Raw genomic sequence first — 25,620 nt, 5'->3', positions numbered from 1 at the left:
GGAAAGGTAAACAGCTGGGGAGTGAGGGGAGGGGAGAGGTAAACAGCTGGGGAGTGAGGGGAGGGGAGAGGTAAACAGCTGGGGAGTGATGGGAGAGGAAAGGTAAACAACTGGGGAGTGAGGGAGGAAGGGGAGATGAGAAATAATGTCGTTAGTATTTGGCGGAAGTGACCTCTCCTCTCTCATGGCTTTCAACATCCACCTCACGCACATTACCACCACCTGAGCACAATACCTTACCATCTTCACCACAACCACACCCCATCACCATCACCTGGACACAATACCTTACCATCTTCACCACACACCATCACCACCACACCCCCATCACCTGGACACAATACCTTACCATCTTCACCCCTGGACACAATACCTTACCATCTTCACCACACACCATCACCCCCCCCCCACCTGGACACAATACCTTACCATCTTCACCACACACATCCCCCCCCCTATCTTCACCGTACACAACCACCACCTGGACACACTCCACATTTACCACAAGAGACCATTTTAGGCCAACTCCATTCTGTTAGGTTTGCTTACAAGAAATGCTCCTATCTTCATTACTATTTTTGTCAAGGCTTTGAAAACTTGAATAGTATTTCCCCTATGTTGCAACTCATTTTTGTATTATCGTCGGGTGTGATCCTGCTATTAGTTTTGTTGCTCTCTCAACCTGGTAACATCTCTCCTCACCTGACATTGTATGTGTAACTTGTTGTCTCAACTAATAGGTTGCATTTTTTACACTGTAATAACCAACATAACATATACCAGTATAACCTAATGTACTATGAAAAGTGACAGCTCACAAATATGTATGTTTTCGATGTATCGAACGTGAAAGAATAGGTGGGTTGCTAGGGGTTCATATGTTTCTGGTTAGGTTTGGAGGTTGGATTTTGAACAAAGTAGCAAAATCAAGATAATGGGCTGGTTCGTGAACCAACATAAATTCAGTGTTGTCTCAGGGGTGAAGTAAGTACTGTAGTGTTTTGTAATTCAAGGTTTCTACCAGAATGACAAGTGTTTTCTCTCCTGCATCATAACACCACATGCTTCATTATAATGTCTGGTAGGCTTTTCACCCCATAACCATATTTTATGTTTCCAATAAGTGCAACATTAAATTTGTCTACAAAGAAACAATGAAGTTTATTCAATTTTTAATCATTAAACAGCACAATTCCCTAGGTTCCGGGTCCCCACTTCAAGCAATTTTTAAAATATTACGGAAAAAATATATTTATTTTGCAAGTGTTAAAAATTCAAAATAATATTAAAAAAAATCCATACTTCCTTGGATAAAAAAAATTAAAAATCATTAAATTCTGATACAGTATTGATATCAATTCCTGAAATTTGGATAGCGAGTTGAACCTTAATTTTATGCTTCCTTTCCTTATAGCATTCAAGGAAACAAAATATAGTGCCACGTGCTCCAAAGTTCTTCTAGTTAATGATTGTTTAGGTATAATAACAAGACTATCATTTTATTTCATATTAGTAATTAGAGATGTCAAATCTTAGTACCGTACAGCAGTGATATGGATTTGTAAGAAAAATCTTGCCTTATTTAAATTTCTACATTGTAAAACATCATTATGACGTAAGCCAAATTCACTTCGGGTGAACCAAAATACATTTACAGTACAGTATATCATATTGCGTAAACTCATCTAAGGGTTAAGCCCATTCTCATTATCTGTCCAGGTTATTCAGGGTCTCTCTTGGAAATCTTATTAAAGCAGCCTCGTTCCAAGGTTTGTACATTACAGTACTGTATACCAAAGACAGGATCCTTTGCGAGAATGGAAGCAAGACAATGGCAAGCTATTTCTCAACCAGTGTAATCAGTTTTAGGTGGGGATATGACCAACAAGCAGTGGGGGGGGGGGGGTGGCAGGGAAAGAAGAAGAAAAATAAAATTTCTAAGCCTAGACTGTGATATTGGTGTTCATCACACTGACACTAACCTAACAAACATCCCTCATACATAGCTTATTCAGTTACCCTGCAACACATCATCATGCACACTGCAAGTATCAAGTTAGACCTAAAGAGATTACCCAATTACACTTCTTTGTTAGAATTTGATTTTGATTACCATGGTTTGTGGTACTTCAAGAAATCAATTCTCTATTTTTTAATCTAGCACTCAACAAAAGTGGCAAAATTCATTTAGTTTTCCAGACAACTCATCTGCAGGAGCAGCTGGCATCAAAAACCTGCACACCATTTATGACCATATTCCTCTTCCTTCTGAACAACCACAGGTGAAAACAAAAGAGCAACAGCTTGCTACTCCTCTTCCTTCTGAACAACCACAGGTGAAAACAAAAGAGCAACAGCTTGCACACATACATAACAAAAATGGTGTACTCACCTGGTTGGGTTTGCGGCTCTCAATACCCTGAATGTCCAAGTAATGGAAGTGCTGATCCACCTGAAGGCAAGAAAACAAAACTTGTTACTATCATTCCTTCACTAATACTTAGGCGAGAGCAGCACTTGTGAGTTACGCAAGCGATTGTGACAACGAAGTACGCAAGCCCCAGGAAGACAAGCTGGAGATCACTCTTAATCATTCCTTCACTATTTCCCTATCCCAGCTCCCATTCTGCCCTCATTTGACTTCCATGTACAATATACAGTAATTATATTTTTTTAATATAATGCTTAGCATTTTCTCCTTATAATTACTGTACCTTACCTTTCTCAAAAGTAAATTAACGAACTGTGTGCAGAATCCCATAAGCATAAAACACAGAAAAACAGTACTACTTCATGTAGACATTAATGCTTGTAATGTGTTAGCATACTTAGTAGGGGATACTGTATATCAAACATGGATAGGAATACAGTAAGTATAATATTGTAGTAATACAGTATAATGAATTCTGATAATTCTATAGCAGAATAGGGCTGTACATCAGGATTCATGCCAAATACCAGTGTGAAGAGTTTACTGCAATTTTCCCTCATTGTCCCAGCTGTTCAATTAAACGTGATAAATTTATTCATATATGTACTGTGATCTCTCGTGTGTGTGAAACATAAATACAGTATATCTAATGCAAGCCTATAAATTGTGTTTCAATCCTTTAATTGAACACTGTTGTGTAGCTTCATGTTTATTGATTCTAGAAAGCTTATATTATTATTTAATTGTGTACATATGACATTAATTTTGCTGTGTATTGAATTTTTGTCACTTTATTGATCCCTGCACATTGAATGGCATTCTATAATATCCTCCAGTTGTAATACTGTACCTGTATTCACATAAATGCCCACCTTTTTTTTAAATTTGCCATATTACTTTTAAAAGTGCTTTCACTACTTTACATTGAGTAAATAAATACATAGTAAGGGAATAAGTGTGAGGCAGTAGGAAGTGAGGATCAACAGGATGCTGGGTGCAGGAGGGAGCAAGGCCAGATAGCATCAGTCTGTGAAGGTGAAATTATTTTGTTTATGACAGCTCAAGAGGAACACTGTACACCCAGTCTTATGAAGTAGTGAACTCCTACTGTGAATGATAAGCTGGAGTGTGGAGGTGTAGGTTCTCTGTGATGCTATGTAGTGCAAACACAGTAATAATGTAGGTTTAATGTACCAATGTCTTTTAATATATTTATGTCTCTTCCTGTAATGCCCCCCCCCCCCCTTTTAGCTCCACTTCCCATTCCATAAAAGTAGGGAATTGAGTACAGCTGGATATAATAATAGTAATAATAATAATGTTTTTATGGAGGACAGGCAGCCTGTTTATGTATATATGTTAGGCTTGTACTGAGGTACCCACAAGGTCAAACTGCTGACCCTCTCCAGGATACAACTCCACAACAGTTGACTCCTGGTACCTATTTGCTGCTAGGTGAACAGAAGAATTAGGAGAAAGGAAACGTGCCCAATCATTTTTGTCCCGCTCAGGATTTGAACCTGGGATTCCTGACCGAGTTAAGAACCAACCCAACTGTACTACCAGGTGAATATTTAGCTTACAGGGGGGGGGGGAGTGTTGAAATAGCCTAAGCTACTCTATCCCTTTGAGATGTATTTCTTTCTTGTCTCAATAAACATACTTGAACTTGAACTTGATTTAGCTTACAATACAGAATCACAAGACACTTACCCTTGTGGGCACCTTGGCTGTGAGCACGAAAAGTCGACATGATGCAAAGGCCTGAAAAAAAAAAATCAACAATTACTAACTTCTGAAATTATCATTGAAAGCTAATGTGAAAGTTAATTTAACCACAATGATAAAACCACACATCACAAAATGAAGAAACAACGATGTTTTAGTCCATCCTGGACCATAACATTGTCAATTCTTCACTTTCTGATGTGTGGTTTGGATGTTTATGAAGTATCAAGGGAATCCGATCCAATTAATATTTGAGAGTACAGTGCTGTATATGGTGGATTCATAATTTTAGAAAACCATTTATGGCACCTCCACTGAACACCAAACAAAACTCTGACCTCCACTGAAAGATATTTATTCCTATACTGTACTGTACATTAGCTATATAGCATACTAGGCTAATAGGTCAATTTTGTGTATTTGGTCACACTGTATTTTGTTACACAGTACAATATTGGTATCTGGACAAGTGTTGAAGTCCATCTATGAATATTAACGATGCCAAATCGATCTGAATTTTCCACATGCAATACAGTGGAATGCAGAAAAATAGAGTACTGTTCATGAAATCTTTCTGGGTATGTGGTAGTGGCCGGTGGTGGTGATCGAGGAAGATATGAGGAGGAAAACCCGACATTCGAAGTTTTATGGTTCTAAAAGACAGACTTACAACATTTAATTTTTAATACAGTATATTTAACCATTCTCAATATACATGAAAAGAACATAATTACATCTACCATATTGCAACGTTTCCTTGAGAATCGTTTACAACCGAGACCAATGATAGTACAGTATTCCTTAGCATCAAGGCATGCACATAAAAATAGGTGTTCTACAAACATATCCATTTTAAAGATACTGTTCTAGATCCTCCCCATGTCATGATTATTAAAATGAATATGATATCTACCACCAGGAGGCTACATGGCCCAATAATAATAGGCATCTTCTGTCACCACTTTCAAGACTTATTTATGGTTACTTTCAGGTAACCTTGAGGTAGTTCCGAGGGGTCTATGTCCACCATGGCCTAGCCTCTGACTAGGCTATGGAGACATTGATCTTCAGAAAACCCCTCTAGGTAACCATATGAAGGTTGAAAATTTCAAGGCAATATACAAAAAAGGCATTCTCCACATATCACATGGATGCCCAATTTTTGGAAAATAAAAAATAGTTGAAAACTATAATTAACACATAAGCAATGGGGAATTCTTAATTATAACAAGGGATTAGAGATTTCTTCTTTGAAAGAAAAATGCTTCATTTGGGTAGTTATTTGTGTCCTCCCTCACAAAAAAAAAACACTTCCTGTTGTACCTGTCAACACCTCACTACAGTTACATATTTTTCTTTCTAAAGAATACATTGAAATCTAATTAATTATGACTGAAGAACAGGCAAAGAAGGCCAGCTCCTGTGCCAGGTAAGTCCACTACAGGCTCACCATAGCCCTGCTACTTGGAACTTTCTGTTCCAAGTAGCTGAATCTAAAACAACAAGGCAAAGATTTAAGTCTTTTCAAAGCTAGTCAAAACTTCCATGCAGTTTATAAATAATACTTACCAATACCCGATTGTCTGTCTTGTCTCCTCTTGTTTCAACTTTAACTAGTACTTTCAAGGTCAGTTTCACTTTACGGCCAAGGCATTGACGGATGGAATCTAGAAGAGATGGAAACGAGGGCAAAATTAAGTTTATCACAAAATAATTAAAATCATGTGTATCATCCATGAATATTGAAAAATCAAAAGCACAACTGGCACAACTACCGAGGCATAATATGTATGCTTGCTTCCATGCTAGCTACCTAACAATATCAGAACTGATATTCTGAAATATATACAGTCCTACCATAGAACTTTGTGGCAGAACTTCTCAAAACCCTGAAAAGGATACAAACAAAAAAAGTAAACAAAACTCTGGTACATGCATGACTCGCATAGAATAAATGCTAAAGTTCAAAGTCTACAAAATTAAGGTGGGTAATGCTGCTGACAAGGGTCTGTTAGGGGTACAGAGTTGTCAGAGGACAACACCATATTATCTTGTGCCTGACAAGATACAGTACAGTACATTTGCGTTCATTCTTGACTCACAATTGGGAATAAAAGTTTTGAATCCCGGGCAGGACAGAAATTGTGGGCACATTTCCTATCACCTAATGACTGATCGCCTAGCAGTAAATAGGTACCCGGGAGTTAGTCAGCATGTTGTGGGGTTCCATCCTGGGGAGGGTCAGTGGTTCAACCCTGGGTTCAATCTCAAAAGCTGTCAAAATTATACTCCGAGTTTAAGATACAAAGAGGCAGCACATAATACTGGAAGACACAGGAGAGCCAGGTCCCAAATTTGTACAGCAAAATAACATACTGGAGCAAACGATATGGTAAGCAGAGCAGAGTAGAGTCAGTGAAGAGTAGAGGTGCCATGGGCACAAACAAAGAACACTGTATGAACATCAGAGGTCCACTGCTGTTCAATATCCTCCTTGCAATCTACATAAGTATGGCCAGAATAAAAGAGGATGTTTACAAGAAAATAATAGACGAGTTCTTGTAGGAAATTCTGGACCAACTGCGCTGTAGTGAATATTTAGGCCTGCAGGCCACTCCAAACAACAGCCTGTTTGACCAAATTATCATAAGTCAAGCCTGGCCATACAGTAGACTTGGAGAGTAAAACAACTCCCAGAACCCACCCCAGGTATAACTCAGAAATACTGTATTTATTTTATTTTTTATTTATATACAGATACTGTATTTACAGTATTTTATTTTTTATTTATTTTTCAAATGACAGCTAATTTTTTAACTGAAATAAGTATATACAGTACAGTACATACATTAGCTTTATATAAGTGGCATAGTTCTGTATAAGAACATAAGAACAAAGGTAACTGCAGAAGGCCTATTGGCCCATACGAGGCAGCTCCTATTTATAACCACCCAATCCCACTCATATACATGTCCAACCCACATTTGAAACAATCGAGGGACCCCACCTCGAACCACGTTACGTGGTAATTGGTTCCACAAATCAACAACCCTGTTACCAAACCAGTATTTACCCAAGTCTTTCCTAAATCTAAACTTATCCAATTTATACCTACTGTTTTGTGTTCTGTCTTGTGTTGATTCTTTTAATACCCTATTAATATTCCCTTTGTTATGTCCATCCATTCATCCAACATGTCACCCCCTAACTCTTTGCCTTTCCAGTGAATGCAATTTAAGCTTTGTTAATCTTTCTTCATATGAAAGATTTCTAATTTGGGGAATTAACTTTGTCATCCTACGCTGGAGATGTTCAAGTGAATTTATAACCATTCTATAGTACGGCGACCAAAACTGAACTGCGTAATCTAAATGGGGCCTAACCAGAGCAAGATACAGCTGAAGAACAACACCAGGTGTCTTGTTACTAACGCTTTGATTAATAAATCCTAGTGTCCTATTTGCCTTATTACGAACATTCATGCGTTAATCCTTTGATTTTAAATTCTTACTAATCATAACTCCCAGATCCCTTTTGCAATCCGACTTCGAAATCTCAACACTATCCAGCTCGTATCTTGTAACTCTATCATCATTACCTAGCCTCAGAACTTTACATTTATCAGCATTATACGGCATCTGCCAATCTTTTGACCATTTTAAAACCCTATTTAGATCAACTTGAAGTGATAGTGAGTCTTCTTCTGTGTTAATTTCCCTACCGATTTTTGTATCATTGGCAAATTTGCAAATGTTGCTACTCAAACCTGAATCTAAATCATTTATATACATATTATAAACAACAGAGGTCCCAAGACAGAGCCTTGAGGCACTCCACTTGCAACATTTTCCCACTCTGACTTAATCCCATTTAAACTAACTGTTTCCTTTGGTATAGCCTTTTAGTAAAATGAAATATACATGAAAGATTTTGGGTCATCTTTCTCACTTAACCAATGCCATAATCTTTTACAATATAATCATATACTGCATATATTGTCTTTGTTATGTTATTACAAAGTTCTGAAATAGTCTTGACTTGGTGTTGAGAATTGTTAGCAATGGTATATACAGTATTTTTTAATGTCACCTGGGGACCACAAAGAACATTTCAATTTAAGAATTGCTTTTAAATACTGTATGTGGATGGTAAAATATTACAGATTTTTTTTTTAAGTTTGTGAGACCAAAATTGGAATACAGTATGCAGAGTGGTTGGTGCCCATATCTTAAGAAGCACATCAACAATCTGTGCAAAGTCATGCAACAAAATGGCTACTAGAACTGAAGGATAAGAGCTGTAAGGAGAGGCGAGAGGTGTTAAATATATACGGTATGCCAAAGCTACAAGATAAAAGAAAAAGAGGAGATATGATGACTATGTATAAAATAGCTATGGGAATCAATAAAATTGATAAAGAAGACTTTTTGAATGCTGGAACTTCAGAAACAAGAGATAACAGATTTAAGCTAAAGAAACAAAACTGCCACTAAAACAAAGTTCACGTCTGAAACCATCAATAGTGGTGGAGGCCAAAACCATCGATAGTTTCAAAGGGTCATATGACAAAGCATACTGGCAGGAAGCCGGGCATGAGCGTAACACTCATCCTGCAAGTACACTTAGGTAATTATCCCCAGGGACAATACAGCACATTTCAGTGATGGCTCAATGTCCAAGTAAAATATCCGTGCTATCCATGCATCAGGGATCAAATAAAAAGGTTTAGGGTATCAACCCAATAGTTACTTTAACAATTTAATTACAAAATTAAGCTCTTTGGTTCTGATACTGTACAAGAACTGTGGTACAGTTGTTAGAATGCAATCCCCAGTCTGAACCCAATTACTGTACTGTATACTCTATATATGACTAGGTGTTAAAAAGGGTTTTACACGTGTTTATGGAAAATATTTGAGTTTGTTTAGGTGATGAGAAATTAAGTTTTCTCAAATATTGTATACAGTGTTTGACCATTCCTCAGGATGTGTCCACAACTGTCAACTAACACCCAAGTATCTTTTTACTGGTAGGTGAAGAGGCATCGGGTGGAAGGAGACCCAGCTGTCTCATTCTGCCAGGATATTATCCTCATTTGTAGACCATCTTCGGGGGTTGGGGGATGTCCATGTTGGACTGTTTGGGAAGGGGCAAAATTCAGACTGCCAAGAGGATGGGAGACCATACTTTCTTGAAGGAGGCGGCGGCGGCGGCGGCGTCAGACTGCCAACCAGGTGATTAGGTCAGAGACTGGATTTTGGGGATGTTGATCCTCAGAATCACGTCAAGTATGGGGTTTGTGGGAGTCCAGACTAATTCATGATGTTTGGACTGCCTAGGGATGACTGGATTGCCTCGGGAAGTTTGGACTGCTCGGCGGCAGACAGACTATCAGTGACTACAGTGAGAGATCTAGCTCTTTACAACCTGCCTCCTAGCCGTTTATACCCAATGCACTAATTATAGATAACTGACTGTCCATGTGGTGACCTAACCAACGGACTGTGATGGCCTACCCGGACGATAACCTGCCCGGGTTACAGCCTGTGTTAAGACCTACCCAGTTTATGACCACAGTTTAAAACCTACCCGGTTATGACCAACCCAGGTTATGAACTGCCCAGGTTACAGCCTAACTGGGTCATGACCCGCCCTGGTCATGACCTACCCAGTTTATAAGGTGCCCGGGTTATAACCCGCCTGGATGATAAGACTGCCTCAGTTATCCATTACCGAGCCAAATGTTGCCCTACACACTAACAAGTGTCCACCGCCTGCAACACCAGCGTGGCCACGAGACGCAACACTTGCAACTCCGTGTTAACCTCTTGTGATGTGAGGTCATTGCCAAGGCTCTGAGAGTGGCGGCGGCCCCAGCCTCCCACACCTCCACAACAATATATATATACCAACTATTCCCCATTTACACCCTGGTGCTCGTCTAAGCACAAGCGTCGACCAGGTACATCACTGTATTTATATATATAACCGAGTAACAATTGAGATTCTGGTCTAACCTGAGCGTTGTTTACATTTCAACATCACCATTTAAATACTTACCACTCAGTTCTCGCGTTATTATGTTCCTCCCAGTCATCTTGCCAGGTTTATATGCCCACGGGTAATATATCACGACATTCTACACCGATCTGGATATGTTTCACTTCGTTGTGAGTACAAAATGACGTTCTTTATGTGTAAAACAGGAGAGCAGCTCAAATAGGAGTGTCTCTAGCACTACTCCATGTTTGTGACGTCACACTCCCTGGGCGCGCCGCTGCCAAACCTCTCACCCCACTTTATACTTAACTCTCAAAAAACCTCCCCAATCATTAACTCAAATCAACCAAGATTAAATTTATGAATAATAATCATGTATTTTGGTTTATTGTGTGTGTAGAGGTTGAATACATCGGTGGTGGTAGTGGGGTTATTTGGCATGATGTTTGGCGCCCTTTCCCGAGGTGAGACTTGTATGGGAATGATTCACTGTAAATGACTGGCAGTCATTCATTACCTCTACCTTCATATATCACTTGTCACACTCATAACTCTAAACAACCTAGGCCCAAACATTTAGACCCATCAACTTTAGTCGAGTGAGACATTTACTGATTAACTGCATACTGTTTATCTCTTACTTCTATGATGCAACTATAAGTACATACTGTATATATATACAATATACAACACAACAAGTACTATATATACAACTCTTACCTCTATGATGCAACTATAAGTACATATATATACAATATACAACACAACAAGTACTATATATACAACTCTTACCTCTATGATACAACTATAAGTACATATATATACAATATACAATACAATAAGTACTATATACAACTCTTACCTCTACGATACAAGCACAACTAGACGAGTGCAGTGACTTACCTTTGACTACTCTCAGCTCCAAACAATCCATGTCATAACTCTGCATTTTTTAAACTGTTCTTAGTTAGGATTGTGATGAGTAGTGGCCATGGTTGACACTACCAGGAATAAGCGCGCGCTATCATCACGGGCACCTTTACCCGGTGATAAGATATCTTGCGTGAAACATGGCATGATATCTGATAATGACGGCTGTTCAAAATGACTTAATTTATAATTGTTTTACATAGCTGACCTGCTCCTCTCAACGTCTTAATGACCAAATAAAGGTATATAGGTGTACATATGACTGAATATAAATTCCATATATACATGTAGTCATATGCAAATAAAAGTTAAATAGGTGAAATATACAACACATGCCCCCATGTCCTAGCTCCAAGGAAGTGAGAGTTAGTTAGTTTAGTTCATTTATTATGCACCCCATACCCATCTTGAGGGCGGTAGTAGAAAGGGTTACAGAGGCATATAATGGGCTCAGGAACTGAAACCACAATTCATTCAGCTAAGCAAGTTACAATCTTGATGGGCTAGTTACAAAATTCAGCTTCAGGATGTGAGACACTCGTCTTGAAGTGTCTAATATCCTTGCGTGCAGAAATGCAATCTAAGAGTCTACGAGCAATAGCATAAAATCCGTCCTATAAATTTTAGCATCGCCATTTACTGCAAAATTAATCGACAATAAACAGATGTTGTCATTTATAATTCGCACAAATGGGTATTTTCAAAGCACAGAGAGCAAACACTTTAAACTGGGAACTCCACAAGGAGAGGTCCTCAGCACCTTGTTATTCAACGTTCTGATGCATAAACTTATTAAAGATATTCCTACTAATAATGAAGACACTGTCATTTGTTATGCTGATGATATATGTTTACAGGCTGCCTCCAAGCCTAGAATGTCAGTTCTGCTCGATGCTTTTGCTGCAAGAGCTGAAGAATGTGGCCTCCTTCTTATCTCTCTACAGAAAATTCGTACCCTCATTCCATGTGGTATATTCCACCAGCCAATTATCATATAGATGGGCGAGCACTTGAGAACTGCGAGTCTTACAGGTACCTTGGTGTACCCATTAACGACCGTGGGTACCTTGGAGTACCCATTAACGACCGTGGGTACCTTGGTGTCCCCATTAACGACCCAGGGTACCTTGGTGTCCCCATTAACGACCCAGGGTACCTTGGTGTCCCCCATTAACGACCCGGGGTACCTTGGTGTCCCCCATTAACGACCCGGGGTACCTTGGTGTCCCCATTAACGACCCTGGGTACCTTGGTGTCCCCATTAACGACCCGGTGTACCATGGTGTCCCCATTAACGACCCGGGGTACCTTGGTGTCCCCATTAACGACCCGGGTACCTTGGTGTCCCCATTAACGACCCAGGGTACCTTGGTGTCCCCATTAACGACCCTGGGTACCTTGGTGTACCCTCATTAACGACCCTGGGTACCTTGGTGTCCCCATTAACGACCCGGGGTACCTTTCTTCTCTCAAGAGGAGACTCTGGGAAAGATTAAAGCCCTTGCGGGTCCTTGTTGGTGTCAATCATGGAATTAACGTAAGACTTGCTAGAATGTTCTATATATCATTTATCCGCTCTGTGATTGACTACAATGTTCTACATCTCACACTGTATATATACAGTATACTAAGAGCTAAAATCCCTTGAATTCTCGGAAAATGAAGTGGGACCAAAGACCCGAAACTCAACCCCTGCAAGCACAATTAGGTGAGTACGACAGAGCTGATCTTACCAAGCTCCCCAAATTAGAAGCCTGTCATATGAAGAGAGATTAACAAAGCTTAAATTGCATTCACTGGAAAGGCAAAGAGTTAGGGGTGACATGATAGAGGTTTACAAGTGGATGAATTGACATAACAAAGGGGGATATTAATTGGGTATTAAAAGTATCAACATAAGACAGAATAAGAAACAATGGGTATAAATTGGATACGTTTTGATTCAGGAAAGACTTGGGTAAATACTGGTTCGGTAACAGGGTTGTTGATTTGTGGAACCAATTACCGCGTAACGTGGTGGAGGTGGGGTCCCTCGATTGTTTCAAACGTGGGTTGGACATGTAAATTAGTGGGATTGGGTGGTTATAAATAGGAACTGCCTCGTATGGGCCAATAGGCCTTCTGCACTTACCTTTGTTCTTATGTTCTAAGAGAACATTTTACCAACTGCACCATGTCCAGCAACTCACAAAAGTGATGTACCTCCCGTTTTCTGTAAGTCGTCCAGCTTACTCAGTAAGGTTAGGGGAGGAAACTTTCAATTAACGTTTTGAAACTTTATGAGAATTTCCTGCCCACCTAACCTATCAGAGGACCTTAACTTACTGTTGTTGAAAAAAAAATTATTTTCATATTTTTTTCATTTTCATATTACGTCCACTTTCAGCCATACAGGTAAACGGCCAAAAGCGACGTTATTTTTAAGAGGACAGGTTGGGTACCTTCTGTAATTCTATCAGACATGTATATTTTAACCCTTAAGCAACTCCTAACTATTTGCAATTACCTCCTGTGCACAAATAACCAAATGCAATACTGTACTTTTTACATTCATTTTGTTAATAATTTTTTGTCCTTTATACCACAATGTAGGACTTATAAGTAGCCAAGCTGTTTAAGGGTTAATAGTGTACTCAAGAAAAATTCAGTCCTGCAATAACCACATTTTTTAAATACTGTACTATACTGAAAAAATGGTTAAGCATATTCTTTATATGATAAAGTCTTTATTGTCTAATAGCCACAAGTAACTCCACTTCCTTCACCATACAAAAATACATTTCAAAGGGAATAAGGCATCAAAGGGAGAGAATCATCAGAAGGATTTCAAAGCCAAGAGCTAAATTTTAAAAGTTTAAGGCTTCTTCTATGGCTTTTCATTAAAATAGATCTGTACAAACTACTTATACCTTGCCATATTCATACAGTGACATCTGACATCCTTGTTCCACTAATAACCCCACCCTTCACAGAAAACAATTATCCATTCACAATATCAGTGACAATTGCCCCTATTAATATGTGCATAATTTCAAACCCTTTCCCTATTCTCTCAGGTATCTATTTTTTTTATTTATATATATACAAGTTCTTACATTCTTGTACAGCCACTAGCACGCATAGTGTTTCAGGCAAGTCCTTAATCCTATGTTCAACGGAATACGACCCGCCAAATTGTTTAACAACCAGGTACTCATTTTATTGTTGGGTTAAACAGAGGCTACAGTTAAAGAGTTGCGCCCAGTAAATCTTCCCCGGCCAGGATACAAACCCAGGGCAAAGTGCTTGCGAAACACCAGGCGAGCGTCTTACCACTATGTCATGGGGACATTCAATATTCTTCTCCTTCAATGTTCACACATTCTCTACCCAACCCTTTACATGTCAAAGATTTATTGCCGATTTCGAGGTTCATACATATGTTTCCTAAATTTTTCATCTAAATATTTACCAACCATTGAATGTTCATACATATCTCCCCTGGCCTTTCAAGTCAAACATTTGCTACCCATTTGATATCCATACCATTGATAATCAAGGCCTCCCCCTTTTGATAAAAATTTGAATTCTTCAAGTCATGAATTAACAGGACTGGTTCTCAGGATAATGTATGCTTCAGATTTAAAAATATTTTAACCCAATATTTTCTACGTTGGGCTACACATGTATAGCAAACATACGTATAAACTCTGCCAACTTACACTTTTTTTGTAAAACCTAGAGGGTATAGTATATTATTTCTATCACCAAGTTGTACAGAAACATGCCTGTGAATTTTAATTAAAATGTTTATTTTTATGTTCTCTTGAACATAAAACTATGTCCTTTATGCAAACATACATAAAGGACAGATAATGCAAAGAGAAACAGTCATAAGGCCCATCAAGGGCTTACACTGCCCTAATACTCATTTTCACAGCCTTCAATTTCAACCTTAGTGTTTTGCTTAAACTTATTAATAACCACATGCACACACTCATCATTCATGATTCTATTCTTCAAAGGATGTAAATAAACTTATTTTTTGTCTCTTCTGCTTTTACTCTTCTCTCGTAATTCAAGCTTTTTCTGTCTTCTCACACTAGCTAGAATATTCTCAAAATTTGTAGTCTTCTTCTTTGCACTACCCTTTGGTCCTGCACTGCCTGGCGTTCGACGGGGCGTCAGTCGCACAGATGCCGGTTCATCATCAAAATCAAAACCTGATGTGTCAACTCTGTGGATGAGAATATACAGTTCAATGGAGAACCACTAATAGAAAAAAGGTGTCATTAAACAATGATTATTGTTTTTAATGACACTCATTGTTATTAGAAATGGACAACAGGTGTAATAGAAATAAATCTTTAATGACACTCATGTGAATCCCCTGCATAGCAGTGGATTCCATAGCAGTGCCTTTTTCCCCTCACCTTCAATGCCTCTGCACTGGAAGTCATAGCAGTGCCTTTTTCCCCTCACCTTCAATGCCTCTGCACTGGAGGTCCACCTCTCTAACAGCAAAGTTGAGCCATCAGCCCTGCCGCCTCTCCTACCCACCTAGGGCCTGGCACGATTCAGAGGCAAGCTGGACGCCTCTGCTAACCAGTAGTTTGCCTTCACAAACAAGCAGTTAGCTGCCTTCAACTAGCAGTAGTGCAGTTGAACATAAAGGCACCGCCAGCCACAAACTATCAGTTTGCTAGTTGACCAGATGTCCACCTTGCCTTGACACTGGACGAGTCATCACCGCCGGACTATATAAAGGGCACCGTCTCCCTGGAGAGCCTTAAAAAAAGGCACTACGGGCTCGCCATAGCCCGTGCTGCTTGGAGCTTTGTTCCGGGTGGCGAATCTTTAACAACAACAACCCTGGAGAGCCAGTCTCTCTCTCTCTCTCTCTTAGTGCGCTTGGATCACCTTGATCTCTCTCACCCGTCATCTGCCCTCAGCTTACACCGTGTGTCTGATGCCATGGTGGTATGGTAGCTGTCTTCAGTACAACAGTATATCTTCAGCTTTGTATTCATTGAATTTCTTAGTTTATTTTTGTATTAATTTTCATATTATCTTGTCCACCTTTGCATCTTATGATCGCCAAGTGTTCTCAGGCAACCCGTTCTCGCAAATTCGTAAAGTCAATATTGACTTATTAACTACGTGCATAGGTGATATACTAAACATAATAGATACCCTTAAAAAGATTCATAGAAAACACCGACCTTACCTAACCTTCTAAGTATCTTAAGATAAGCATCTTATTGCTTCGTAATTACAATTATTACTTAACCTATACCTATTATAGGTTAGGTAATAATTGTAATTACGAAGCAATAAGGTGCTTATCTTAACATACTAAGTAGGTTAGGTAAGGTCGGTGTTTTCTATGAATCTTTTTAAGGGTATCTATTATGTTAAGTATGTCACCTATGCACACATTTAATAAGTCAATATTGACTTATTAAATTTGCGAGAACGGGTTGTCTCAGGTGCCATTTTTGTTCATTAATATTTCAGTAAATTGTTTTAATTATTTATTTAATGATTTTAATTTGTTTCTACCTGCGACTTACACACTGCAAGGGCCAATAGCAGCATTTTTTTAAATTTATGTGAGGGAGAGCCATATTACCTTGGTTCAGTATAGCTGCGATGTCACAACCCGTCACAACATGTTTTAATGAAAAAACCAGCGTTGAATGTAATGAAACGCCATTTTCTGGGAGAGTCCCAGAGGCTCACCAGAGCTATACCGAGCTGGTATATATGTATTAGACCGTGGCATCAGTCAATTCGAATGGAGTTCTAGCCTACCAGGGACAACTGAGCCAGAACCTAGCCCCCTCAGAGAGGCACGAGGAACAATGGTCTGTAGAAACCCCCCATGTGATTGGAAGCATTCTGTGTCTGCCATCTACCAAGTTAGGGACCCAGAAAGGTAGGTTTTCCAAACAGACCCCAACTGGTGAAACAGTACTACCTAATACTGAACTGCTAAGCAGAACTCCCCAATCTGAAAACAAGCAAACAAGAATGATGTCACACCCACCGCCACGCCACTTGTCTGTGTAGCTCCCTCCTCCCTGGGAGTGGGAGGGGTGAGACCCAGATCCTGCACCAGATATCCACCCTCAATTCAGAGGCGGAATGTCGATAATGCAAAGAAAAATGCCAACCGGAGGAAGGGAGGGTTGCCGGGGAGCCTCCAGGACTCACTCAGAAAATGGCGTTTCATTACATTTAATACTGGTTTTCTGTGGAGAGCCCCTCCTGCTCCCCAGAGCTTCCTAACCAAAGACAAGTAAAAGAGGGACTTACCCGGGAGGTGACCACCATTCATGTCTCAACTCGAAGTCGAGCCAATTGGCTGCAACCTGCGACCCAAAGTGACACACGTCCGACTAGGGCCTGGAACCTCCAAAATCCCCGCACCCGAATGCCAGCCCAAGACATACAGTATTACCAAAAACAGTAGCTAAAGCAGCAAATTTGCGAACATCATAGGCACGAGGATAAACATGACGCATAACGTCACACTGGTTGCATGTTGCATGACGTCACACCGGTGGGTGTGACGTCTTGCTTGTTTTCAGATTGGGGAGTTCTGTTTAGCAGTTCGGTTTTAGATAGTACTGTTTCACCAGTTGGGGTCTATTTTGGGACACCTATCTTTTTGAATGCCTAACTCAGTAGATGGCAAACATAGAATGCTTCCAACCACACGGGGGTTTCTATAGGCTATTGCTCCTCGTGCCTCTCTGAGGGGGTTCAGGTTCTGGCTCGTGGTCCCTGGTAGGCTAGAACTCCATTCGAATTGACTCATGCCACAGTCTAATACATACATATCATCCCAGTATAGGTCTGGGGGAGCCGGAAGGGCTCTCCACAGAAAAGGCGTCATTAAACAATGATAATTGATAAAACTACCTTCATGAAAAAGTCCATTACTGTCATAAGTGAATTCAAGCAAGGGAAAAAATTCAAGCATTGAGTAAAGAAACAGTGCACAACAACCACAGGACAGAGTGCATAATAGACCTTGGTTGGTAAACAAAGAACATCCTAGATAGCTGGAAAAAGAGGTGAGGACTTGTACACCAACATGAAAGTCAGGGAGAGGCACTCCACCAAACCAAAAGCAAAATAAGGTACTGTACTGGTATAGATTGTCATCGAAATATCAAGAAGAATTAGGCAGGAAATGAAAATCAATGGCAATGGATATAAAGGACAAATATTGAAAAGAAAAAGTCAGAAGGTCCACCAAGGCTCCATACAACATTGCCGAGAATAAAGTTGCCAAGACACCGCACCTAGAAGCAGCCACTCTCTTCTGACACAAGTAAGACACAAGGTCAAGAAACCCCATACACTAAGATCAGTGGAGGGCTGAAAAGCATCAAGGTTGGGTGTGCCGCTGAACCCTGAGAAGAGGCAAACCCTTTGCAAGGGAAAGGATCATGACATTGCATAAAAAGGGCAAGAAACTAGGACTGTACTGGCCACATGAAAGCCTAGAAAAGAACATAGCCTGGAACATAAGCGTTAGCGTTACCGAGCCGGAGGGGGAGCCAGCTCACCACCCCAGTTTTTGAATGATGAAAACCGCCGACTGGAAAAAGGGAGGAAGGGGTGTCAGGGAGCCTCCGGAGCTCACCCAGAAAATAGTTTCATTACATTCAGAGGCTTGACTGGACAAGAAGGATAAGAACGGAGGAGGCTTTACTGACCAGGAGGCTTGTGCCGCAGGGACATTGATCCTCCAAATCACCACAAGGCAGCTACAAGGTAGGTAAGTAAGTAATGATCATGTAGCTTGTTTACCCTAAGGATGCCATATTGCCTTCAAACAGTTACTGTTTTATTGTGCCCATGCTTTCTGGTAAAGCAAGCCATATTCTGGTCTTATCTCCTGGTAGGTGATGGATGGAGTCTCGGAGACCAGTTGTGTTGGGCTGAGGCTTGGCAGTACCCAAAGAAACCTCAGAGTTACTTAGGGGTCCCTTCCAGAAAGAGGCAGAATATTTGGGGGGTATCTAACTGAAATAATAAATTTCTTTAAGAGTATGAGCATTCCTTGCATTTATGATGATATTATGTGCATTAGACCATTATCTACATTGTATAATGTCTTTTTATGGTGTAACTGGAAAGAACACATCCATTCATTATTAGAAATCAAACAAGAGGAAAGCTACCCAAAAATGTATATATAAGCCTCTCAATAAATATATAATTATTTTGCAGTTAAGCTTACTGTATTTATATTATATGTACAATGATATTGTCTCTGAACACAAAGTCTAGTATTAAGTTACTGTCATTTTGACAAACTTTCTTTTTTTTATGCTGATACTGGAAAGAGCAGGTAACTTTCATATAAAAAACTAAAAATTATATACATTTAGGCTAGAAATGTATAGGGCCAAAGCAGAAATGACACAACCAAAGGGTTAATCATATATAATAAAGCTATATCACTAGACAATGAAGCAACAAAACTGAAATTTAATGTATTTTATAATGTACTAGAAAAACAGTACACACAAAATAAACTAAAGCATACTTCTCGGTTTCTTTCTCCTTTTCACTTTCAGAGTCACTTTGTGAGGGTGTTGGGGAGCGTCTGCCTAGCTCCCACTTCCATGTTAGGGGCAGAGTGCCATCGTTTGCTAGGGTCTCGTACAGTCTGACAATTTCAGCAGGACAAGGCTCAATACCTGAAATAAAAAATAACGCACGGTTTTTATTTGCATACAAAAGGCAGGGTAGACTTACCAGAAGCATATCAAGTCCTAAACCCACAACCTGGACAGAGCAGCACCCCAGGCCTAATCACTGACAACAGTGAGCAGCCGCGTCAAACAGCCTGGTTGATAAGACGACCAACCAGGAAGCCTGGTCAGAAACCGGACCGCAGGGCCATTGAACCCAGGAAGCTACACAAGGTAGGTTAGGGTGGGTTAGGTTAAAATGGGTTTAATTGGGTTAGATAGCTTGGGTTAGGATAGGCAAGCTTAAAAATCAGCTAGGAAATTGCCCCCCCCCCATGTTCAAAGTGATCTGTATTTGTTTAACTTTAGGACCTGTACAAAATGCTGTATTAGTGGTTTTGCAAGAATGTACCTGTACCACTTAACCGAGCACGAGCATGAGGCAAAATGAAATCAACACCAGTAATTCCATCTATCATCATACTATCATGCAAGAGGAGCCACACATCTATGGATCATCCAATAAAATCAGCAGACTTCTAGATGTTACTACTGCTCGGCTTAGACTCTGTTACAAGTATCTATGGGAGTTCTCATTATCTGCCGATATAGACCCGACCAAGTGTAAACAGTGTCAACAAAATTATTCGCACACCCTCCGTTACTATGTGATGGAGTGTGAAAAGATACATGAATTCAGCGACAATTCTATAACCACAATTCTATAACCAATGTACCAACGATGTGTCAATATTTCATTCAAAATGATCTGCTACCAGAAATTTTAGCCAAATATCCCCAGTTTGCTAACTGTAGGTAGTAACTAAGAGTGATTGTAACCTATCCACCGCTGCCCACTGGATGGGGGGCGGTGTGCAGGACAAACATATCAATTGTGACACTAGCTCTCCACATATGTCAGTTGCTTAATTTAGAAACTGTACTTGATGTCGATCTTGAACCCATTGTTGATGTGACGACTTACATTGAATTTTGTAACTAGCTTATCAAGATTGTAACTTGCTTAGCTAAATGAATTGTGGGGTTCAGTCCCTGAGCCCATTATGTGCCTCTGTAACCCTTTCCACTACCGCCCACAAGATGGGTATGGGGTGTATAATAAATGAACTAAACTAAACTACCACTTAACCACCAGTGTTTGTATTTTCACAGCCCATTATACCTCCTTGTATATATGAAATGTAATCATTTTATTGGGGACAGGCAGTCTGTATATGTATATATGTTAGATTTGTTTAGAGGCCCCCCCCCTAGGTGGAACTGCTGACCCTCCCCAGGATGCAACCCTATAACAGTTACCTAACTCCCCAATACCTATTCTGCTAGGTGAACAGAGGCATCAGGTGCCCAATCATTTCTGCCCCGCCCAGAACTCAAAGCCAGGTTATATACCTTAAAAAACCCATCTACAAACACACCAGTTATGGGGCCTGGAACTTGCTCTCACTCACCATACACAGACTTGGTAAACTCTTTTTGGACCTCTTCATCGCTACATTCTATATTAAAGGCATCTTCTCCCATCGTCTGGGTTAATATGAGACGTGAAAATGATGTTTTGGGCGTGATAATGACTGTCAGGAGGTGAGGCGCGTGATGGTGGCCAGCTTGGGGGCCAGAGGGACAGGCGTCTACCGTCTTTTTTTACAGTCTTAAATGACGGTAAAAATCTGGCTGCGGTAATTATGCTGATCTAGGGGTGACAGTGACTGTCCGTGAAATGTGTCTAGTCCCAGCTTGTAGATAATATTTTGTCAACAATGTTATGGTCGAGTGTGGTGGTTGGTTGAGGTTCCTGACACTTCCAGAACCTTCTAGGCGGCGATCATAGAAAACTACTTTACTAGGGAGACTTTATAATCTTTAAATCTTTAATTTATAACACAATGAAGTTATAACTTGAGAATATACTTTGTTTAGGACAAAGGTTCACTTGCCTGTTTTCAAGCAGATTAGTTTTGGTAGCATAATATGCCCTCATTGCCGTCACAAATACGTAGATAATTATCCAAATGGTCGCTGACGGGTTCCCATTTTGTATCACTTTTCCCTCACATGTACCTCTCCATCTTCAAATAGAAAAATTTTTTATTACAGTGTATAAAAACTATGGGAGAAGCGATTTTTAACAGATACAAGCGACGACCTGGCCATGGAACAACACAAGGAGATAAAACAACGCGGGAACCTGTACCAGCAAGAATTGATGGACGTAGACGAAGCAGAAATGGAGCTCAAGATGCCGGACCCCTCACCTCTTCCCCCCCCTCGGTGGGGCGAGACCCTCCTCGGCGGGGAGCGCCCCTTCCCCAGCCACCCCCCTAACCACCATCCATACCACCCCCGCCACCACCCCTACCACCCCCGCCACCACCCCTACCACCATCACGGGAGACATCTCCCATCACGCAGGGTGCAGCCACACCTCCACAGATCTCCAGTATCAGCTCTTGATACTGGTAATGGCTCAAAAGGGCTACCACTTACGGGCTATTCATGCCCGTGCCACCTTTTGGGTGGCTTAATCTTCATCAATCATCAATCAATCTACCACCATCCCTACAACCCACAACAACAACAACAACAACAACAGGAGGAGGATAAGGAAAGTATGGACATTGACGAAGAAAATATGGATTATGAGGTTGAGCCGCAACAATTAAACACGGAGCCATGTCAACACTCATATATTTAGTAAAAAAAAAAAAAAAAAAAAAGTTACAGCTTTCAAGTAACTTCAGAAAGTACTGTTAACATATTAGGTTGATTGTTTAAATATAAGTAATATAAAAATGTAAGAACTCTTGTACCTGTATATTTAAATAACAAAAATAAAAAAAGTGCCGATGCATATATAGAATTTGTTTTATTGCATATCCTTTTCCCCCACACAAAAAAATTCTTAAACTTGAACTTGAACTTGAAGGTCTCCAATGTTAGGATTAAAGTATTTTGTCGCATTAAGTACTACAAATGTTAGGTGCACAATGTTTAGAGCAGATGCTCTTTTGTTTTAAAGTATTTAAAGTATTGTAAATAGTAAGTCATGATACCCATACTCGGTGACGTATTTTTTGTTATGATTACACACACAAAATTGAGTTGGATACGAGCATCACAATCTCTGCTGTAAAAGCCGCAGTATACCAAGAAATTAGGGAAGACAGAAGCAGTTACTGGCACTCAAAGGCTAGAAAGCACGAGTATAAAGAGCTATGACATGTTTAGAACCGAGAATTATATTTTCTGCGGTTGGAAGAAAACGCTCATAGAGTGGGGGGAAAGTTATACATAGCTTCCTCAGTAATGAAAACCTAAGCATCTGCTAGCCTCCTCAGTAATGAAAACCTAAGCATCTGCCTGCCTCCTCAGTAATGAAAACCTAAGCATCTGCTAGCCTCCTCAGTAATGAAAACCTAAGCATCTGCTAGCCTCCTCAGTAATGAAAACCTAAGCATCTGCTAGCCTCCTCAGTAATGAAAACCTAAGCACCTGCTAGCCTTCTCAGTAATGAAAACCTAAGCATCTGCTAGCCTCCTCAGTAATGAAAACCTAAGCATCTGCTAGCCTCCTCAGTAATGAAAACCTAAGCATCTGCTAGCCTCCTCAGTAATGAAAACCTAAGCATCTGCTAGCCTCCTCAGTAATGAAAACCTAAGCATCTGCTAGCCTCCTCAGTAATGAAAACCTAAGCATCTGCTAGCCTCCTCAGTAATGAAAATCTAAGCATCTGCTAGCCTCCTCAGTAATGAAAACTTAAGCATCTGTTAGCCTCCTCAGTAATGAAAACCTAAGCATCTAACTGGGCCTCCACTCTTCAAACAGAATTGGTTGCCATAATCCTTGCACTAGAGCGCGTATATGAATCCAAAGTTGACACGCTAATTGTAAGTGACTCCTTGTCATCCTTGACTGCCCTCAGTTCCCCAAGGCATAACTGTGACGTGCTTATCTCTGAAGCTAGACACAGATATAGTGAAATAATCAATGATGGAGTCAGAGTTTGTCTCCTGTGGATTCTTTCCCATATTGGTCTCCGAATGCATGATAGAACTGATGAGCTAGCCAAGACTTTTGCTCGTAAAGAGGGAATTGATTACCAACTTGGACTGCCTTTGAGCAGCCTGAGGGCAGCAATATCCCAGGAACATCAACTAAATTTCGGAGACTTGAGGCAAAGTGAAATTCACACCAGTTACTCCATCTATCATCATTCTATTATGCATGAAGAACCGCACGTCTATGGGTCATCCAATAATGTTAGCAGACTTCTAGATGTTACCACTGCTAGGCTTAGGCTCGGCTACAAGTACCTCTGGGAGTTTGTAACATCTGCTGATGTAGATTTGACTAAATGTAAACTCTGTCAGCAGAACTATTCGCATACTTTGCGTCATTATATAATGGAATGTGAAAAAAATGCGGAGTTTAGAGATAACACCATCAATAGTGTCCAAGAAATGTGTAAGTACTTCATTCATAATGATGTGCTGCCCGAAATTTTAGCGAAGTATCCAAAATTTGCTTACTGTAGGTAATGCATGCACATGACTGTAAAGCTGCCGCCCAGTTGGGTGGGTGTGCAGCAAGACTAGTAACTGTTTGACTCACTATAGATGTAAAGTGCCTCGTATAGTGACTGTTGTGAGCCTCTTGTAATGTCACTTGTGACACAAAGATTATTGATGTGTGTAATGTGTATACGTATATATATATGTACATGTATGAATGAGGGTGTGTACATGTGTATACAACATTTATAATTTTGTAACTAGCGTCAAACATTGTTATTTGCTTAGCTAAACGAACTAGAGGGTTCAGTTCCTGAACCGATTATGTGCCTCTGTAATCCTTTACACTACCGCCCACGGGATGGGTATGGGGTGCATAATAAAGAAAGAAATTGAATTGCTAGCCTTCTCAGTAATGAAAACCTAAGCGCGCCGCGGACTCAGCGACCTCTTGCTTGCCTCCGCCTCGCCAGATACACTACAAAACGCCCACCCTCCTCCCGGGAAACCCTGCTTCCCCGGTTTTACTTTCCAAAGGAAGACGCAAAAGCAGTTTGCTGGGGACACTTGTACCATCTTGCAAGTTGTACCATAACACTTGTACCATATGTGTTACCTTGGGGTGCTCCGACGGAACCCCCAAAGTGATAAGCCAAAAATACCAAGAATTGGAATTACCATAAATTCAATCTTGCAACTTTCATTTAGAGATCTCTCTTCATTGTATTTGATTTAATCATTATAACGGCTATCCATTAATGTTATTTCTGTATAATAATTTATGGTTATTCACTAATTATTAGTCACCATAATTAATTCCACTTTAATCATCTATTTATTCGTTATAATGAGCTACTATGCTTCTTCATTTAAGGATTATCAATTAAATCATTAATTATGACTTATTAATTAATTATTTGTTTTAAATAATTAATTATTATTATTATTATAAAATAAACAAGTCCCCCACTCAGTGAGCGTTTTCTTCCAACCGCAGAATTATATTTTCTGCGGTTGGAAGAAAACGCTCACAGAGTGGGGGGAAAGTTATACATAGCTTCCTCAATAATGAAAACCTAAGCATCTGCTAGCCTCCTCAATAATGAAAACCTAAGTCATCTGCTAGCCTTCTCAGTAATGAAAACCTAAGCATCTGCTAGCCTCCTCAGTAATGAAAACCTAAGCATCTGCTAGCCTCCTCAGTAATGAAAACCTAAGCATCTGCTAGCCTTCTCAGTAATGAAAACCTAAGCATCTGCTAGCCTCCTCAGTAATGAAAACCTAAGCATCTGCTAGCCTTCTCAGT

General features: G+C 40.1%; 2 protein-coding genes across 5 annotated transcripts in view; both read right to left on the bottom strand.

Moving 5' to 3' along the window:
* LOC123759636 (F-actin-uncapping protein LRRC16A) overlaps positions 1-10,430 on the bottom strand; it is a 149,706-nt gene extending 139,276 nt beyond the window's left edge. Inside the window, 4 exon segments of the mRNA XM_045744802.2 lie at positions 2,393-2,452; positions 4,145-4,195; positions 5,729-5,826; positions 10,220-10,430. Coding sequence (XP_045600758.2) covers positions 2,393-2,452; positions 4,145-4,195; positions 5,729-5,826; positions 10,220-10,256 — 246 coding nt within the window. The 5' untranslated portion in view covers positions 10,257-10,430.
* Positions 10,431-13,795: 3,365 nt separating this feature from the next.
* On the bottom strand, positions 13,796-22,130 carry Pa1 (PTIP associated 1). 4 transcript variants are annotated; one of them, XM_045744795.2, is made up of 4 exons: positions 21,998-22,130; positions 21,741-21,872; positions 19,635-19,788; positions 13,796-15,305 (listed from the first exon to the last, which is right to left on the bottom strand). In XM_045744795.2, the coding sequence occupies exons 2-4, from the start codon at positions 21,769-21,771 to the stop codon at positions 15,107-15,109; spliced, it is 384 nt and encodes a 127-aa protein (XP_045600751.1). In that variant the 5' UTR covers positions 21,772-21,872; positions 21,998-22,130; the 3' UTR covers positions 13,796-15,106. The 4 variants fall into 4 exon arrangements, with proteins under 4 accessions (XP_045600751.1, XP_045600752.1, XP_069173219.1 ...); XM_045744796.2 differs by having other exon boundaries at positions 21,992-22,010; XM_069317118.1 differs by lacking the exon at positions 21,998-22,130 and having other exon boundaries at positions 21,741-21,990.
* Positions 22,131-25,620: the final 3,490 nt, after the last annotated feature.

Source organism: Procambarus clarkii, chromosome 8, assembly GCF_040958095.1.
Source record: "Procambarus clarkii isolate CNS0578487 chromosome 8, FALCON_Pclarkii_2.0, whole genome shotgun sequence".
NCBI classification, from domain to species: Eukaryota; Metazoa; Arthropoda; class Malacostraca; order Decapoda; family Cambaridae; genus Procambarus; species Procambarus clarkii.
This window is presented reverse-complemented; position numbering and strand designations above follow the sequence as displayed.

Excerpts from the sequence above, each read along its gene's own strand:
- Pa1 (XM_045744794.2), bottom strand. The coding sequence starts at position 21,327 with ATGGGAGAAGATGCCTTTAATATAGAATGTAGCGATGAAGAGGTCCAA. Across the intron at positions 19,789-21,254 it reads GTTTACCAAGTCTGTGTATG|GTATTGAGCCTTGTCCTGCT; the intron begins GTGAGTGAGAGC and ends TTTTTATTTCAG. Across the intron at positions 15,306-19,634 it reads AAGGAGAAAGAAACCGAGAA|AGTTGACACATCAGGTTTTG; the intron begins GTATGCTTTAGT and ends TCTCATCCACAG.